The sequence below is a fragment of the Archocentrus centrarchus genome, chromosome 21, assembly GCF_007364275.1.
Source record: "Archocentrus centrarchus isolate MPI-CPG fArcCen1 chromosome 21, fArcCen1, whole genome shotgun sequence".
Classification (NCBI taxonomy): Eukaryota; Metazoa; Chordata; class Actinopteri; order Cichliformes; family Cichlidae; genus Archocentrus; species Archocentrus centrarchus.
Window position 1 is genome coordinate 13571936 of NC_044366.1, and position 18335 is coordinate 13590270.

Below are 18335 nucleotides of genomic sequence, written 5' to 3' on the forward strand. Positions count from 1 at the left end.
AATTTTACCAATCTGAGATAAATGACAGGCCTGATAGACATTCTGTAAATGATCTAAAAGGGACTATTTATCATGCATAAGTTTTGTTTTAATAAACAATAATTACCCTTGCGGCCATACAGGAGGAAAACCTGAAGACGGTGCTCATGAACCCAAACATAGCCTCTGTTCAGACCAATGAAATGGGCTCCAAGCAGGCTGACTCAGTCTACTTCCTGCCTGTTACGCCAGAATTTGTAACAGAAGTCATCAAGGCTGAACGTCCAGATGGTATCCTGCTCTCCATGGGTGGACAAACTGCACTCAACTGTGGTAAGATGTACATAGTTGCTTGCTCAATATGTGGGACTGACCAAACGGAATGAAAAATACTCGGAGGCTTTGGAATACAGTTTTTTTGTTTTAATTTGTACATATAAGTTAGATTTTGTTGTTTTGTGTTTAACCATGCATCTGTAATTTGTCTTCAGGGGTAGAATTGTTCCAGCGTGGCATCTTGGAACAGTATGGGGTGAAAGTCCTTGGAACCCCTGTGGAGTCAATAATGGCCACAGAGGACAGACAGCTTTTTGCTGAGAAACTAATGGAGATCAATGAGAAAATTGCACCTAGTATTGCTGTTGAGTCGGTAAGGATCCATGTCCATTTGGTTGGGGGTGGTCTCCTCCTGTATTTTGATCCATAGTTCTGGTAACATATGACTACGTATAAACGATACCACAGCCCATTGGTTTGTGGTCTAACACTGACTCCTTGAGTCCAGCATGTTTTGTTTTTTTACTGACCTCATATCAAGTGGTTTCTGTTGGCCATTAGACAACAGACACTTCCATGTTGGCTTCACTTTTCAGACATGGACTACATTCTTCTTTCAGTCCCTTGTCTATATACTCAGTTCTTCATTACATTTGAAGTTTTGTGTTTGTAATACAATTCATTTAGCATGCACATTTATTCTATAAATAAGTTTTGTTATTGGTAAACATAACATATATGCTCATCCTTCAGGTATCTGGTGCATTACGAGCAGCAGAGCAGATAGGTTACCCGGTGATGTTACGATCGGCCTATGCTCTGGGCGGTCTGGGCTCTGGTCTGTGTGCCAACAAAGAAAAACTAGAGGAAACTGCTCAGAAGGTCAGAACAAGTAGACACTTATTAATAGTTAATCATTTTCTTTCACTATTCCTTTTTTCCTGACATTTGAACAAACATTGAAAATCATCTGTTCAAATCAATCAAAATCATCAATTGAAGCATTTTTACCTAGACTTACAAGGTTTTTCCTCATTTTATACCTTTTCTCAAGTTCACAGCATGAACCTGCACACAGATAATACCTCTGAAATTGTTTAGATACATTTCTTTGGTACTGTGCCAAGAAAGGAATAGTTTGCTGTTGCTAAGCAACATTCTTTTGTGCGTTTCCCTTTTCTAACATTATGCCTGACAGCTCAATTGGTTCTAATCTATGATCACAGGCTTCAGAATGAACCACTTGTGCCAGACTGTGTTAGATTGGCGGGTGCTTTTTTTTCATGATGTATGTTTTTGTGCTCTTTTAAAGTATTTCTTTGTAGCTTTCTTTCTTTTTTGTTTCATTTGGAAGTTTCAATGCCAAGTGTTTTGCTGCCAATTATACTCAGCAGCTGTTCACCTAGATTGTATCAAGGACAGTTCACTTTGTCTAATATTAGACAAGAATACAAAATAAAAACCTCAAGGTAAATGTTTCTTTAACCCAGTCTGTCCTTGTCTAGTATCAAAAAGAGGGTTATGATTGTTTCACTGCAGTGTCCTTCTAGTTTGCTGATTGCTAAAATACTTTGTTAAATCAAAGTAAATGTGGTAATCTGTTAGGACAGTTTGCACTGAAACAATTATAACCCTCTTTTACAGATGAGGTAAAGTGCACATTTATCATAGTCTGAAAAGCATCTTTTCTGTAGTCACCGTGTTTTGGAATTAAGTATTACAAAGACCAGCTGCTATAAAAAGACCAGAAATCCTTGTAGAAGCAGCTTCTTGTTTAACTTAAACTTTAATAACCCACTACTGAGAGCTACTGAATCCATAATATTAATGTTTACATAGTAGTAATGGTATTATCTACACAGTAGACCTGTGATATTGAGTTACAATATATGAGTATTGATTTATGTGTGCTAGCATTGGATAGATGATTGTAGACACACACATCTAAATTGTTGATGCTGTTCAATTATTGTAGGCTCTGGCCATGAGCAATCAAATCCTCGTGGAAAAATCTTTGCTTGGCTGGAAAGAGGTGGAATACGAGGTGGTAAGAGATGTGGCCGGTAACTGTGTCACCGTCTGCAACATGGAGAACTTTGATCCACTGGGCATTCACACAGGTACCCAGCATGCATAACTAGTCACTAATGTTTGGCCTTCTTCAAAATATGAGAAGCTGTTTTTTTCCTTGCATTTTTTTTTTAAATTTGTTTAGCTACATTTGATTAAGGTCTGTCTGTCTCCATCTCTATCTCTCTAAGCACACTTCAGTTGTCTTTTAAGGTTTTCATTAAAGCTTCTGCAGAAGGATCAGCGTGAACTGACACACAAAATGTTATGTTCAAGTCGATAAAGAACTGCACTCAGAGGCATTTATTGGCACTCCCATGGGAGCCAGTGTGATAAGAACATACTGACCTTGAAGATGGACAGTTACAGTGAGCACACTGGTTCAAACTGATGACATAGTTGCTCCGTATACACCAGGCATTAATATAGGATGTTGAATCAATAATAAATTCATTTTCCAGTCTTAAGTTATTGAATGAATAAAACTGAAGATAAACAAATTTCTGAAATTAAACAATTAAAAGTTAATTGATTCAAATTTATTAAAGCAATTCAGATTATTTGAGATTACCTTCAGTGTACTATTATCTTCGATCATAAGGCAGTTGAAGCGAAATTTGTTTTTGTACTGTTTTTGGCTTGGATCAGAACCACCTTTCTGTGTGCTGAAGATGAGCAGCAATCATAGGGACTTCCCTTTGGGATGATGCTTTTTGCAGACCTCAAATTATATTATTGTAGCCTTTCAGATGGCCTGGCGTTCTGACCAGAGTTGATGAAACAAACGGTGGTTGGCACGAAGCAGCTGTTGGTCCTTGATTGACTAATTTTTACATATCTCTTAGGAATGTTTTTATTGGTTGTGATACAATAAATTGAAAGTAAATAAGCAATTTTGACATACAGTGGATTATATAAAGAATAAAAATTTTAATTTACTCTTGCTTGCTCTCCCTTGCTCTCTCTGCCTACCAGAGCATATCTGCACAGCTCAAATAAAAGCCTCTGTGAATTACCATGGCTCAGTCACAGGTTATCTTAAAATAGTTATGCATCTCTTTGGAATCACAGCAACATAATTTTATTCATTTTATTATTACTGTATTGGTTATGAATAAACAGAAAGTAAATAAGTAATTCTGATATACAGTGAATTATACAAAGAATTATACACTGCTCAAAAAAATTAAAGGAACACTTTTTAATCCGAGTGTAACATCAAGTCAATTAAACTTCTGGGCTATTTGTCTGGTCAGTTAATCAGTTTCAGCTGCTTTGATATTAATGAAATTAACAACAGGTACACAGGCAGGTCCACCACTGATGCTGATACTTTTCACATATGAGGGAAGGTTCACCTGTGACAGACATGAAAGTATGCAGGCAGTACCTGGAGGGTGAAGGAATTCATACCATTGACTGGCCCCCATGTTCGCTTGACTTAATTCAATAGAACACCTCTGGGACATTATGTTTCAGTTCATCCAGTGCTGCCAAGTTGCACGTCAGAGTGTCTAGGAGCTAAGTGATGCTCTGGTCCAGATCTGGGAGGAGATGCAATGACATTTCGGCAAAATGGACTAGCCAGCTGCATAATGTTTTTCACTTTGGTTTTTGGGGCCTTTGAATTCAGCCCTCTGTAAGTTGATAACTTTCATTTCCTTCAAATGATATTGTATCCCAATGTTCCTAACATGTTACCCATTCCACATCAGTATAGATGCCAGCATTTTTCCCTCATTGAGATCTGATGTCTTTTTGAAGTGTTTCTTTAATTTTTTATTTAGCAGTATATTTTAGGAACTTGCAGGGTTACAGAAACTTTAACCACTTTATAAAAACACTGTAAATTTTCTTCAATAAAGCCAGTGCAGTGTGTCTACTTGTGGTGTGCAGGTTCAAGCGTGTCCATGTGTGCATGTGTGTTAAACATAAAATATCCTTTATGATTTTTCATTTGAACAATTGTCAAAATGTCACACAAGATTCAATTGTGTTCCTGAATTACTCATTCTTGTAAAAGATAAATTCTTCTTGGTTACTTCTTTTTTTTTTTTTTTTTTTGCTTCAGGTCTTGCAATTAAAACCCAGTGTCACAGTTCAGCTTATCTTATCATGGGTGTAGGAGTGTAACAGTACAAAATTCCACAGTTCGATTCATATTCTGGTAGAGAAGCCACGGTTTGGTGAATTTCGGTTCTGTACATTTGCATGTATGAAAAAGTTATTTCTGGATTAATTAATTATTTGTGTGACTAAAACAAACACATTTCCTAGAACTTTATTCCTTGTAAACAATAACAAAAAATAATAAAGCCAGAAAACAAATGAAAACTGAGTTAAAAAAAACAAAACAAACTAATGATCAATTGATCAGTGTCTACTACATATCACCTGAGAGGTCTGTTACTGTTTCATTACTAAAAAACAATGCAACACATTTTTCAGAAGAAAAAGCAGACAAAATAATCCTCTTCTGATAAGATTGATGAGAACGAAATAAATCAGTATCTACATATCACCTAGTGCTCATTTTTTCCCAATATTGTTGAAATGACTGATTTTCGGATAGCTGACAGGAGCCAGTGTTGTGCCAAAACGTGATATTTGGTATTTGCCAAAAAACGATTTTCTGTATTTAAATTGTTGTAAATTACTTTTTTCCTTTAATCTCTGAAATGTGTCAAACATATCTCTCATGAATATTAAGTCATTTAGAGTGAGAAAAAAACATTCCTTTCAGAAGATAGAAGCTTCAGTTGCTTTTTGACAAACTGACATATATATTCTTTATCAGGGTAAAAAGTGTCACTGACAAAAAAAAATGTCTGTCTAAAGAGAAGGCGGTAGACATTAACGCATATAACATCATGGTGGAATGGTTTATAGTGTATGTACAATAACGGATAGTCATAAAGACACTTACAAACCTGTTGACTACAGTATATTCACCCATATAGGCAAAGATATTACACAGAAAAAAAAATCACAATCAGGAATCACTTTTTGGCACAACACGGCTAAACAGCAGCAGCTGGTTATAAGCTAACATTACGCCAGCTAATGTTAGACTCCAGTGGCTCCAATTAAAATATGTCAAAATATAGTGTGTACAAAAACGTTTCTATACACAAACAGTGGTAAAAACATGCAGACCGGCATGCATTTCTACCTCTGTTACATCCAGCGCCGCTTTTAGAGAGTTCTTTTTTGAGGTCCCTGTAGTCCTTAAGTTTTTTAAATTTGTTTACTATTTGCTCCGGTGTTCGGCTGAAACCCGCTGACAAACACTGTGCTTGAATCTCGTTGTAAACCTTTGCTTTTCTCTGGGAGCTTTCCAATTTGTCCTGTGTCTCCCATGAGGACCAAATCGTGAGCAGCGCGTTTGTTTCAGCTTCCGACCAATGCTCATCTTGCGCAAAAGTTGTGTGGGTATAACGGTGTACAGTGTTAGTGGTAAAACTTTCTAGAGATGGCAAAGTCACGCCCTTCTGCTGCTTTCGTCATGCATTCTTGGTTTGAGACCAGCTAGTTTACGGGTCCGGAGTTGAACCCGTTTTTCTGCCGAGCACCGAGTGCTTCCGCGGTGGAAAACCTGTCTAACGGTTCAAATAAAGGCACTGGCTCTGAAACCCTGTTGGTGGGAAAGAAACCCCAGAGGGACCCCAAGGCATTCCCAGGCCAGCCGAAAGATATAATCTCTCCAGCATGTCCTGGGTCTGCCCTGGGGCCTTCTCCCAGTAGGACATACCTGGAACACCTCACCCAAGAGGCACCCAGGTGGCATCCTAATCAGATGCCCGAACCACCTCAACTGACTCCTTTCGATGTGGAGGAGCTGCGGCTCTATTTTGAGCCCCTCCCGAATGGCTGCACTCCTCACCCTAGCTCTAAGGGAGAGACCAGCTACCCTTTGGAGGAAGCTCATTTCTGCCGCTTATATTCGTCATCTTATTCTTTCGGTCACTACCCAGAGTGAGGGTAGGGACGTAGATTGACTAGTAAATTGACAGTTTAGCTTTTATGCTCAGCTCCCCCTTCACCATGATGGACCGGTGCAGCATCTGCATTGTTGCAGATGCAGCCCCGATCCATCTGTCGATCTCCCGTTCCCTTATCCCGTCACTCGTGAACAAGTCCCCGAGATACTTGAACTCCTCCACCTGGGGCAGCAACTTGTCCCTGAGTCTGAGTGGGCACTCCACCCTTTTCCAGCTGAGGACCATGGCCTCAGACTTAGAGGTGCTGATTCTCATGCCAGCCACTTCATACGCGGCTGTGAACCATTCCACTGCGTGCTGGAGGCCACCCCCTGATGAAGCCAGCAGGACCGCATCATCCACAAAGAGCAGAGATGAGATTCTGAGGCCACCAAGGCGGAAGCCTTCCACCACATGGCTACGCCTAGAAATTATGTCCATAAAAATTATGAACAGAATCGATGACAAAGGTCAGCCCTGGTGGAGTCCAACACCCCCAGGAAACGAGTCCGACTTTTTGCCAGCAATATGGACCAAGCTCTGGCTGTGGTTGTACATGGACTGAGTGGTCTGCTACAACTGGCCAAACACCCCATACTCCTGCAGCACTTCCCACAGGATATCCTAAGGGACATGGTTGAATGCCTTCTCCAAGTCCACAAAACACATGTAGACTGGATGGGCAAATTCCCACGCGCACCCGAATATCCTCAAGAAGATAAAGAGCTGGTTCAGCGTTCTGTGACCAGGATGAAAACTGCATTTTTCCTCTTGAATCTGAGGTTCGACTAACGGATGGACCCTCCTTTCCAGCACCCTGTCATAGACCTTACCTGAGAAACTGAGGAGTGTGATCCCCCGATAGTTGGAACACACACTCCAGTCTGCCAATCCAGTGGCATCACCCCATCGCTCCACACGATGTTCCAGAGGCATGTCAACCAAGACAGCCCTACAACATCCAGAGCCTTCAGGAACTCATCTCATCCGCCCCAGGGGCCCTACATCAAGGAGTTGTTTAACCTCCTCAGTGTCCTCACCCACCAGTGTGTCAGTGGGATTAAGGAGGTCTTCGAAATATTCCTTCCACCACCTGACTATAGCCTCTTTTGAAGTCAGTAGTGCCCCACCCACACTATAGACCGTGTGAGTGGAGCACCACTTTCCATTCTTGAGTTGCCTGATAGTTTGCCATAATTGCTGCAAGGCCGTCCAAAAGTCTTTTCCTATGGCCTCACCGAACTCTTTCCGCAACCGAGTTTTTTCCTTCGGTTACTGCCTGAGCCGCCTTCTGCTTGGCCTGCCAGTACCTTTCAGCTGCCTCAGGAGTCCCACAGGCTAACCAAGCCCAATAGGACTCCTCCTTCTTCAGCTTGATGGCTCCCTTCACCTCCAGTGACCACCATCTGATTTGGGGGTGTGCCCACCACAACAGGCAACAACTACCTTGCAGCCACAGCTCTGAGCAGCAGCCTCAACAATGGAGGTGCGGAACATGGTTCATTCAGACTCAATGTCCTCAGGCTCTCTTGGAATGCTGTCAAAGTTCTGCCTGAGGTGGGAGTTGAAGATCTCGTGGACTGGGGCCTCTGTCAGACATTACCAGCACACCCTCAAAATACATTGAGGTGTGCCAGGTCTGTCCAGCATCCTCCCCCACCACCTGATCCAACTCACCCCCAGGTTGTGATCAGTTGACAGCTCAGCTCCTCTCTTTACTCTTCTCTTTGAGTGTCCAGAACATATGGCTGCAGATCTGATGATACGATTACAAAATTGATCCTCGATCTGTGACCTAGGGTGTCATGGTTCCATATACACTTATGGACATCTTTATGTTTGAACATCGTGTTCAAACAGAAGTTCAATAACAAAACACCATTCAGGTTCACATCGGGCAGGCTGTTCCTCCCAATCACGCCACTCCAGGTCTCACTGTCATTGCCCGTTTGAGCGTTAAAGACTCTCAACAGGACGATGGAGTCACTGGATGGAGCACCCTCAAGCACCCTGCCCAGTGACTCCAAGAAGGGTGGGTACTCTGAACTATCATTCAGTGCATAAGCGCAAACAACAGTCAGGACCCGTTCCCCATCCCAAAGGTGCAGGGAAGCAGCCCTCTCGTCTACCATTCAAAACTCCACTGTACAGGCAGCAAACCGAGGGGAGAATACCCACCCCAGCTCACCGCCTCTCACCGAGGGCAACTCCAGTCTGGAACAGAGTCCAGAGCCCAGGCCGTGTGTTGAGGTGAGCCCGACTATGTCTAGACGGTATCTCTCAACCTCATGCACTAGCTCAGGCTCCTTCCCCACCAGATAGGTGACATTCCATGTCCCAATAGCCAGCCTTGATAGCCAGGGATCGGTCTGTCAGGGCCTCCGCCCTTGGCCACCGCCCGACACACACTACACCCAATCCCTATGGCGCCTCCTGGTGGGCCTACAGGGTGGGCCCATGTCATCTCTTCAGGCTGCGCCCAGCCAGGCACCACAATTTTATTTAGATCTATTTTTTTTTGGTACAGTAACTGTTCATGGTTCTGTTCACCGAACCAGCTGCTGCTGTTTAGTCAGTGTTGTTCAGGTCACTTGGCTTGTGAACTTCCACATGGGTGCAGTCATCAACTGCAGCCCAGGTTTTTCGCTTGAGATTATCCTTAGGCCATTCTTGTGGTATATTAGTTTATAAGATCAAGATTTTTTGTCCGTTCATTTTACCTTACCTCATTGAAGTGTATGCAGTGTTCTCCATGCTGTCTGAGCTGTCACAGGAAGTCTGATTTTTGAGAACCTCTGTACCTTTGCCTGCCATTTTTTTTCCAAGGTATATTATGCAAATGCCACATTGTACATGGCATTTTTGATTTTGATTAGTGTTATTGTAGCTCATTCTATATTTCCTGATTACACTATGTTTTTTCCCATTGGTGATAAACTGTTATTCCTGTACACTTTTTAAAAAAAATCCATCTTTGAAATGTCACAATTTCAGGTCCTCTGGCTATTCCTTTCCACGTGGAAAGGAATAGCATACACAAGTCCCAAACTAACAAATTTCAGGGGTTTTACAGATCATTGAGTAGACATATTTATGCTGTTGGGTACAAAACAGAACACACCTGTGATTTACAATTAGTCTAAGATAATGTGTGATGATAACTACAGGTATATTCAGTCTTACTTTGTGTATAATTTGGATTGTTTCTGGGAAATACAATTGTTAAGAAAGAAAACACTACTTGTCAATTTAGAAATAAAACATTTTTTGAGAGGTGATATATTTTTGAATCATTTGACACTGGAGTGATAATGAATGGTGGTATACTAATTTGTAGATGATCTAGACAGCTGTTGTCCTTGTCCTTTTCAGTAGGAGTACAAAGATAATATTTTGATGGAAAAACCTAAGTGCTTGGTTTGAGTTCTGCTCTAACTGCCAGCATTAAGGCTGGTTTGAGTGCTTCTCACAAAGCCCATTGTATAAACAGACAAGTGTGTTTTTGATTGAAATGAAGTATTGTTTGTCTTATGCTTTATTTTGCATAAATATAATTGTTTTAGAAGCAGCAATGCCAGTTGTAAAATTATTTTATGTAAAATGTATTTTATGTAGTTTCTTTCTGATTTGAAGACATTTTCAAATGTATGAATGAAAAAGTTTGCACAATGAAATGTTTTTAAATGTTTTTAAAAAAGCATTAACTCATCTTTTTTTGTTCCATCTCTAAATGCTTTGATATGTTAAAAAATATTACTAAGTTTAAAATTTATGTATTTATGGTTTATTTTGGTCAATTTAACTCAAGTTCAGATATTTTTTAAGTTCAGATACTTTTAATATTCTTTAAAGCCACTCGTAGTCTGAACTCCTTCTCTTCTTTTGCAGGTGACTCCATTGTGGTGGCACCAAGCCAGACATTATCCAATGAGGAGTACCACATGCTCCGTGAAACGGCCATCAAAGTGGTACGTCACCTTGGGATTGTTGGCGAATGCAACATTCAGTATGCTTTACACCCATCCTCTTTGGAGTACTGCATTATTGAGGTGAATGCACGGCTCTCAAGAAGCTCAGCTCTGGCATCCAAAGCTACTGGGTAAGCAAATATATTATATGACCAGAGGGAACTCAATGTTAGTAGCTTCAAATTGTACAATGAAATTCTTGCCCTATGAGAGCTGGTCCTATGAGGCCCCCTGTGTGACTTTGTTTTGGACAACAGACATGTACAACAGACAGCCATACATTATGTAGCAGAGTTTCAGCTAAAATAAATAGAAAATGTGGTGGCAAAAACAATTTCTTTGGTTTGGCCAGAAGTTGGTAACTAACACTTAATTCAAGTGTTTTCAATTTATTATGACACATTTTCAATTTATTGTCAACCCTTGGTGGCTGTAGGCTTGATTGTCCAAAATGCTGGTTTTAGAAACCTTTATTTATTATTCATTTTTAAGCTAAAGGACTGATGATCTTATGTTACATTACAATAACCTGTGAATTGTGATGGAGCCTGTTGAGCTACAGTGTCATTGATGTTCTGGTTTTCCAAATTGGCAGCAATATTATATATATATTGTGTTATTTGCTTATTTATTTTTACTCTGATTTGACTCCTGAAACAGGCCCATCTCCGAGCATAGCATAACATTTCCAATAAAAAAACAAAACAAACAAAATAATTTGATCAATTATTTTAACGACTATAGGTAATTTTTGGTTACAAAAACAATACTTTATTAAAATTTCCAGCATTAGTTGAGTTTGGTCTCATTGCATCTCGGTTTTGGTTTCACAGGTACCCCTTGGCATTTGTTGCTGCTAAGCTAGCTCTGGGAATCCCCCTCCCCGAGATTAAGAATGCTGTATCAGAGAAGACCACAGCCTGCTTTGAGCCCAGTTTAGACTACATTGTCACCAAGATTCCTCGCTGGGACCTCGACCGCTTCCACGGCATGTCTCGCGAAATAGGCAGCGCCATGAAGAGTGTGGGAGAGGTGGGGGAAGATGCATGGATAAACATTTAACCACTCACTCACTTATTCAGTATTCTGACATGCCAATTATTCCATCATGTATTTCCCTCCTTTGCATCCAGGTAATGGCAATAGGCAGGACATTTGAGGAGAGTATGCAGAAGGCTTTAAGGATGTGTCATCCATCAGTAGATGGCTTTGTGCCCTGGCTGCCACTCAAGAAACCGTGGTCCAACACCCACGATCTAGGACAGGAGCTGGCTGTGCCCTCCAGCACCCGCATCTTCTCCCTCGCCAAGGTACAATTATTCTTCATTACATTAATAATAAATGACACTCACTATAGTTTGTCATTAAAATCACATTTTGTAGTGTTGCTGAAAAAGTCTCTACATGCCTAGCTTTGAATACTTAATTCTGTACCTGTATTCGTCATTTAAATTTGATTCATTTAAACAGAACTGACAGTGTGGCTTTTCAAATATATTCCAGAGAGAGGAAAGAGGACTCATAAAAGCATATACCGCTGTTAGTCTGTAGCTTTCCTCATAGAAGGAGATGAAGGTGAGACAGCACTTATAGGTACAACTAAACTCAGGGTTGAGCTTTATTTCTCAGGCACAAAGATCTTACAAGGTGAAAAACATCTATGGCTCCAGCATATGAACATGCTTTTCATCACCGGCTGGGAGGAGAGCCGAATAAGGTCATGTCAGTGTCAAGACTTTCAACTGCATGAGCTTTGTGTGCCGACAGTGTAGATGGATCTATTTCCTTAAGTACTGAATGAGATCATTGGAGGTGGTGACAGCATGAGGGATTGATGATCCGCATTTTATCTCGAGTCTGTGAAATGGATCTGTAATGCTGCAGGGTGGTCAGCACAGCTACTGTCACTCAAAGCTAAACTGTGTGCTCTCTGTTTGCTCTCAGAACAGTTTGAGTTTTAAACCTACACATCTTAGGTCCAATGACACTGTTGCATGTCAAGCATGAAAACATTAAATTGCATCAGGTGTAGGAAAGACCTACCCAAGCATTCGCACAGTCAGATTTAAAGATGCAACATGGTAATTTGGTAAATGTTTCAACCTTTTTTGGAAACAATTGTATTGCAAGTATTTCTCATCTTTGATAACCTGGTTTGTTACAGGTAACCTTAGACATTCTGGCAAGTTGTCCTTGGAAACTGTTTGTATGTGTGCACTGATTTTTAAGATTTATTTTTTGGCTTTTTTGCATTTATTAGATAGTGACAGTTAGATGACAGGAAGGTAGGAAGAGCAAAAGGGGGGAAGACATGCTGTAAATGGCCTGGGCAGAACTGAACCAGACCTTCTCTGCTGTGACTAAAAGGCCTTCAGTACAAGGGGCTTTCACGCTACCAGGCTGACACTTTAGACGCTTAATTTTTTAGATAAAATGTCACAATAATACTCTGTATTGTGCATGCAATTAGTTTGACCTGGGCACATTTTACTCATCACTTAGTGGATCACTGGGTTATTAGTAATATGGTTTTACTCATGAGCAACTTTCTTATAAATTAAATTAAACCGTTGAAATGCTAACCCATTAAACAGGTGTCACAGAGTTTCAGAATAAAATGGAAGATGATGATGCTTGCTTGCTTTGTGTATTGCTTTTGCTTCTCAGGCCCTTCACAGTGGTACTATGAGTGTCGATCAGATCCACCAGCTGACAGCCATAGACAAGTGGTTCCTCCAAAAGCTTCATAGGATTACAAAGCTGGAGCAACATCTTGCAAACTACAACAGGTAAAGCATGCAGAGTGTGTACCAGTTTATTCAAGTGACTTGAAGTTACTTGAATAAACAAGTACATTAAAAAATATATGTGCTGTTTCTTTATGGGTGTTGATAAATAAACACATGATAAACACTGCCCACAAATTAGATGAGTGTCTTTCTTCCTTAGGGCTGGACCCCCCCCCCCCCCCCCCCCCCCCCCCCCCCCCACACACACACACACACACACCTTCCTGTCTCTCTGCCCTCCAGCTCTTACCTGGACAGCTCAAATCAAAGCCTCTGTGAATTATCATGGCTCATCCACAGGTTACCTGCTGCTTTCTTCCAACTCTGCTGTTTAATAATTAATGGCTGGCCGTTTCGTGGGCACCCACTGCAACAGGCTGACACACGGAGTGTTGTTGTAGTCTCTACTGCTTCAGGAGCCGGGGACGTGGGGACGGGCACAAAATGTTAGTCTGCTGCCAGACTGATGGAGCAAGGAGCTGAGCACAGGTGGGCTTCAGGCTCTACTGCTCAGCAGTCTCTTTGTGTGCATAAGATTTTTGCTCTAGACTGAAGAATAATTATAATTAAATCATGAGGAAGAAAAATAAATGCAGCATATTTTAATCCTTATTTGTACATTGCATCAACCACTTACCCTGATGCAGCACTTCTATCCGTGCTCCATTTTCTATATGGATCCCTTTATAAAATCCAGTCTGTCTTAGTTGTTCAGCTGGCACAGTGATCAATTTCCTAAAATTGCTTTCCTAGTCCTCTAATGTTTTTTTATGTTTGTAACATCAACAATACTAATAAAAGCCAGAGTTCAGGTTGCACAGAAAACAACATGAACATAGTGTTGACCCACACTTAGTCCTATCTTATTGGTACGTAGGTTTCTATAATTAAAGATTGTATATCATGCTGGTGTAGGTAATTTGATTTCATTGCCAGTCCATAGCAATTTAATGATTTATGCACACAATTGTAAACGTAATAATTCATATGTTTAAATTTAATAAGTGGAAAAAATAGAAATTAATTAGATCTTATTTTATTAATGTAGATTAAGTTTGTGTCCATGTGTTTTTGCAAGAATGTCAATACATGGCAGTTCTGTATTCAAACACAGCCACAGTAGCAACACACAAATATCTGGTGGTCTGTGTTTTATTTGTGCATGATGGTCTATTCACATAGGTTTGTGGCACGCGAAGGACTTCATTCATTCTTTAAACTGCTTTTCCAGACAAAATTGCTCAGAACACAGCCAAGCTCTGGGATCAAATGTCTTTCCTTTGATTCTGACTTGCAGCTTTTCGTGGGTTTATTATTTCTCAGCAAAGCCACGTGCAGTGGGAGTTAAAACACACTTGACATTTTCAATATTGTTACACTATAAGGTCATAAATAATTCAGATAAGGAGCAGGGAGAGAAAGCAGAGGTTTACCAGGGAAAAAAAGAATCCCTTATTGTCTCTATGTTGAATTAAAGGAATGCTGCTACATTATGAGAAATTTGCTTGTTGCTTTGTTTGTGGGAGTTGGATGATAAAGGCAATATCAGTTTTATGACAGCCTGTTCATTTGTTCAGTTTAACTCGTTACTGAATCAGAAAGCAAAAGGAAGTGAGGACCTTTAACACTGTCATGGTGTTTTTATAATATATGACTTTTTTAATGCATAGAATATTGTATTGTTTTAATATAGTTTAATATTTTATATTCGCTGAAATGGTTTACCCACCACCTCCTCTGTCCTTTTATTGCAGTAAAATTACAATTACATGTTCCTAAGTCTGAGCAGATTTTTTTTTTCCTTGCATTGTAGAAAACTCGATCTAACATGAAAACCAAACAAATTTGAAGGTAGCATTTTTCATTGAGTACTTCTAATAACAGAAGCCATCACATGTTGTGGTAATTTTGTACAGTCAAGGTAATTCTAAGGTTTTATGTGGTATGATCAGGATATATACCACCTAGAGTGGTATATATCCTGATCATGATTTTTCTGTGCACACACACCACACACTCACTCACCCACCATGGTTTAAAATCACTTTCTGATACCCAACTGTATTCCTGCTGCTTTTTATCTGTGTAACCTTACTCCTTTTCTCACAGCGAAGTTTCATTGATTCAAATGGGTTTTAAATGACTGCACTTGCCAACCTAATGCTCCCACAACTTGCACCTTGTTTGTCAATTTGTTATTGATCGCTCTGAGGTGCTCTTCCCTGTTGTCTCCACTGTTGGGTAAGTGAGCTAGTCATGACCCACTTACTGGCTCCACCTGCTTAGTTCTATGGATTTTTTTTTCCTCATATTTTTTTTTTCTCACTGTCATCATCATGTCTGGCATTCACAGCTTTAAGACTTAAGAGATGATTGACACAACAGTATGAATTTAATACATTTAAAATGGGTTTAATTGACATTAAACTGTGGAAAAAGTTCAGGATGTTGGCAAAATTGCCTAATTACCACTGCTGCTTGTCTTTTCCTACAGTGGCACAGTCCCCAAGGGGATGCTGCTAAAGGCCAAGCAGAGCGGGTTCTCAGACCGGCAGGTTGGTCAGATTCTAGGCTGCAATGAGGGAGCAGCAAGAGAGCTGAGGCTCAATTTTGGCATCAAACCTTGGGTCAAACAGGTGAGCATTACTAGGCGACTCCTCCCACATGGGCTCAGATAACTGACTCTGCCTAATCTGCCAATATCAAAAATATATCAAAAAGATATGTATAAAAAAAACAAACAAACAAACACACACAAAAAAAACAAAAAACAAAAAAAAAACAGAGAGAGCCTATAAAGTTGTCTTTCCATCTCATTCAACATGGCACAAAATCTGTTTTTCATGGTTTGGGACAACAGAGTTCTTAAGCACAATGGGATGAAGCTACACCATGCTTCATATACAGAGGCAAACTTTTGAGCAGTGCAAATTAATTTTTGTTTAATATATCATCGGAATAATATCCAGCACAAGTATGAGTTCTGCCTTTAACCACGTACTGAAGTGAATACACATGATAATTTTCTGCAAAGTGTATCAGAAGTGAACATACTCATTATGTAGTATTGCTTATTTTGAAAGTGGTAAACCATGTAAAAATGAGCAGTTGCCTGAGTCTGAAATCCACTTAGAGTTGACTCGAGCCTTTCTGGAGTGAGTCTGGCTGCTCTTCACATGTTCAAAGTGGTTACTCCCATTTCTGCTCAGATGAATCTCCTTTTTTTAAGAATGCAAAAAGTTATATTTGAATATTGATTATGGTTACATTGTAGAGTAGTAGTTGAGAGTAATCTTTTTAAAAATGCCCCATTTTAACATTCTATTTTCTCTCATCTTAGATTGACACTTTGGCAGCAGAGTACCCAGCAGTAACCAACTACCTATATTGTACTTACCATGGTCAGGTATGTGGTCTAAATTAACCATTTGTTTGTAAATAATACATTTATTTAATATATGAACCACCAACAGATGGGCTAAAATGTCTCATTTGTAGTGTATATGCACCTTTAACACTTTGTAAAAGTATATCGCTTTAATTTGAATTTAAATCCACAAAAATTATTTGATCTTGTTACCAATGGACCAAAATCACAGGCCAAACAACCTGAAGTAGTATATTCAGTTCAATCATTGGTTCACCACCTAACATTCTTATTTGTTTTGAAAAGAGTTGTTGACTTGTAAAGCATGTCATATGTCTACAAGAGTCCATCATTAAAGTTATTTTGTCAATTTGTCTGCTTCACCAGGAGCATGATCTGGACTTTAAAGACCAGGGAACTATGGTTCTTGGTTGTGGACCGTACCACATTGGTAAGTGTAATAATAAACCAGACAAAGACCCAGACAAAGTTTTCATTCTTTTGAAAGCCTGACTCTTAGTCTTGTCCATCCTAATTGGGAAAATCAAAAAGCTGTTTTATTTGTTATTATCTATCGTCCACCTGGTCCCTACTCAGAGTTTCTGTCTGATTTCTCAAACTTTTTATCTGATTTAGTGCTCAGTTCAGATAAAATAATTATAGTGGGTGATTTTAACATCCATGTAGATGCTGAGAATGACAGCCTCAACACTGCATTTAATCTATTGTTAGATTCAATTGGCTTCTCTCAAAATGTAAAGGAGCCCACCCACCACTTTAATCATACTCTGGATCTTGTCCTAACATATGGCATAGAAACTGAAGACTTAACAGTATTCCCTGAAAGCCCCCTCCTGTCTGATCATTTCTTAGTAACATTTACATTTACTTTAATGGATTACACAGCAGTGGGGAATAGGTTTTATTACAGTAGAAGTCTTTCTGAAAGTGCTGTAACTAAGTTTAAGGATCTAATTCCTTCATTGTTATGCTCTTCAGTGCCATGTGCCAACACAGTGCAGAGCAGCTACCTAAACTCTGCTCCCAGTGAGGTTGATTATCTCGTCAATAGTTTTACATCCTCACTGCGTATAACTTTGGATACTGTGGCTCCTCTGAAAAGGAAAGCTTCAAATCAGAAGTGCCTGACTCCGTGGTATAATTCACAAACGCACAGCTTAAAGCAGATAACCCGAAAGCTGGAGAGGGAATGGCGTCTCACTAAATTAGAAGATGCTCATTTAGCCTGGAAAAAGAGTTTGTTGCTCTATAAAAAAGCCCTCCATAAAGCTAAGACATCTTACTATTCATCATTAATTGAAGAAAACAAGAACAACCCCAGGTTTCTTTTCAGCACTGTAGCCAGGCTGACAAAGAGTCAGAGCTCTGTAGAGCCGAGTATTCCTTTCACGTTAACTAGTAGTGACTTCATGGATTTCTTTACAAATAAAATTTTAGACATTCGAGAAAAAATTATTCATAACCATCTCAAAGATTATTCTTCATGTTCGGCTGCTTTCAGCACTGCTGGTATTTGTTTAGACTCTTTTGCTCCAGTTGATCTTTCAGAGTTAACTTCAATAGTTACTTCCTCCAAACCAGCAACATGTTTGTTAGATCCCATTCCTACTAGACTGTTCAAAGAAGTCTTTCCAATTATTGATGCTTCAATCTTAAAAATGATCAATCAGTCTTTATTAGTTGGCTATGTACCACAGACCTTCAAGGTGGCTGTAATTAAACCTCTGCTTAAAAAGCCATCACTTGACCCAGCTGTCTTAGCTAATTATAGGCCAATCTCCAACCTTCCTTTTCTCTCAAAGATTCTTGAAAGAGTAGTTGTAAAACAGCTAACTGATCATCTGCAGAGGAACGGTTTATTTGAAGAGTTTCAGTCAGGTTTCAG

At 39.9% G+C, this 18335-nt stretch overlaps 1 protein-coding gene across 1 annotated transcript in view; it reads left to right on the forward strand.

The window, feature by feature from the left end:
• The window catches only part of cps1 (carbamoyl-phosphate synthase 1, mitochondrial), an 81466-nt gene that overhangs the window by 9012 nt on the left and 54119 nt on the right, over window positions 1-18335 (forward strand). The window contains exons 14-24 of the mRNA XM_030758696.1: window positions 123-312; window positions 471-628; window positions 1009-1137; window positions 2231-2375; window positions 10194-10404; window positions 11107-11305; window positions 11407-11583; window positions 12941-13062; window positions 15557-15698; window positions 16403-16468; window positions 16817-16880. Coding sequence (XP_030614556.1) covers window positions 123-312; window positions 471-628; window positions 1009-1137; window positions 2231-2375; window positions 10194-10404; window positions 11107-11305; window positions 11407-11583; window positions 12941-13062; window positions 15557-15698; window positions 16403-16468; window positions 16817-16880 — 1603 coding nt within the window. The remainder of the gene's footprint in view (window positions 1-122; window positions 313-470; window positions 629-1008; window positions 1138-2230; window positions 2376-10193; window positions 10405-11106; window positions 11306-11406; window positions 11584-12940; window positions 13063-15556; window positions 15699-16402; window positions 16469-16816; window positions 16881-18335) is intronic.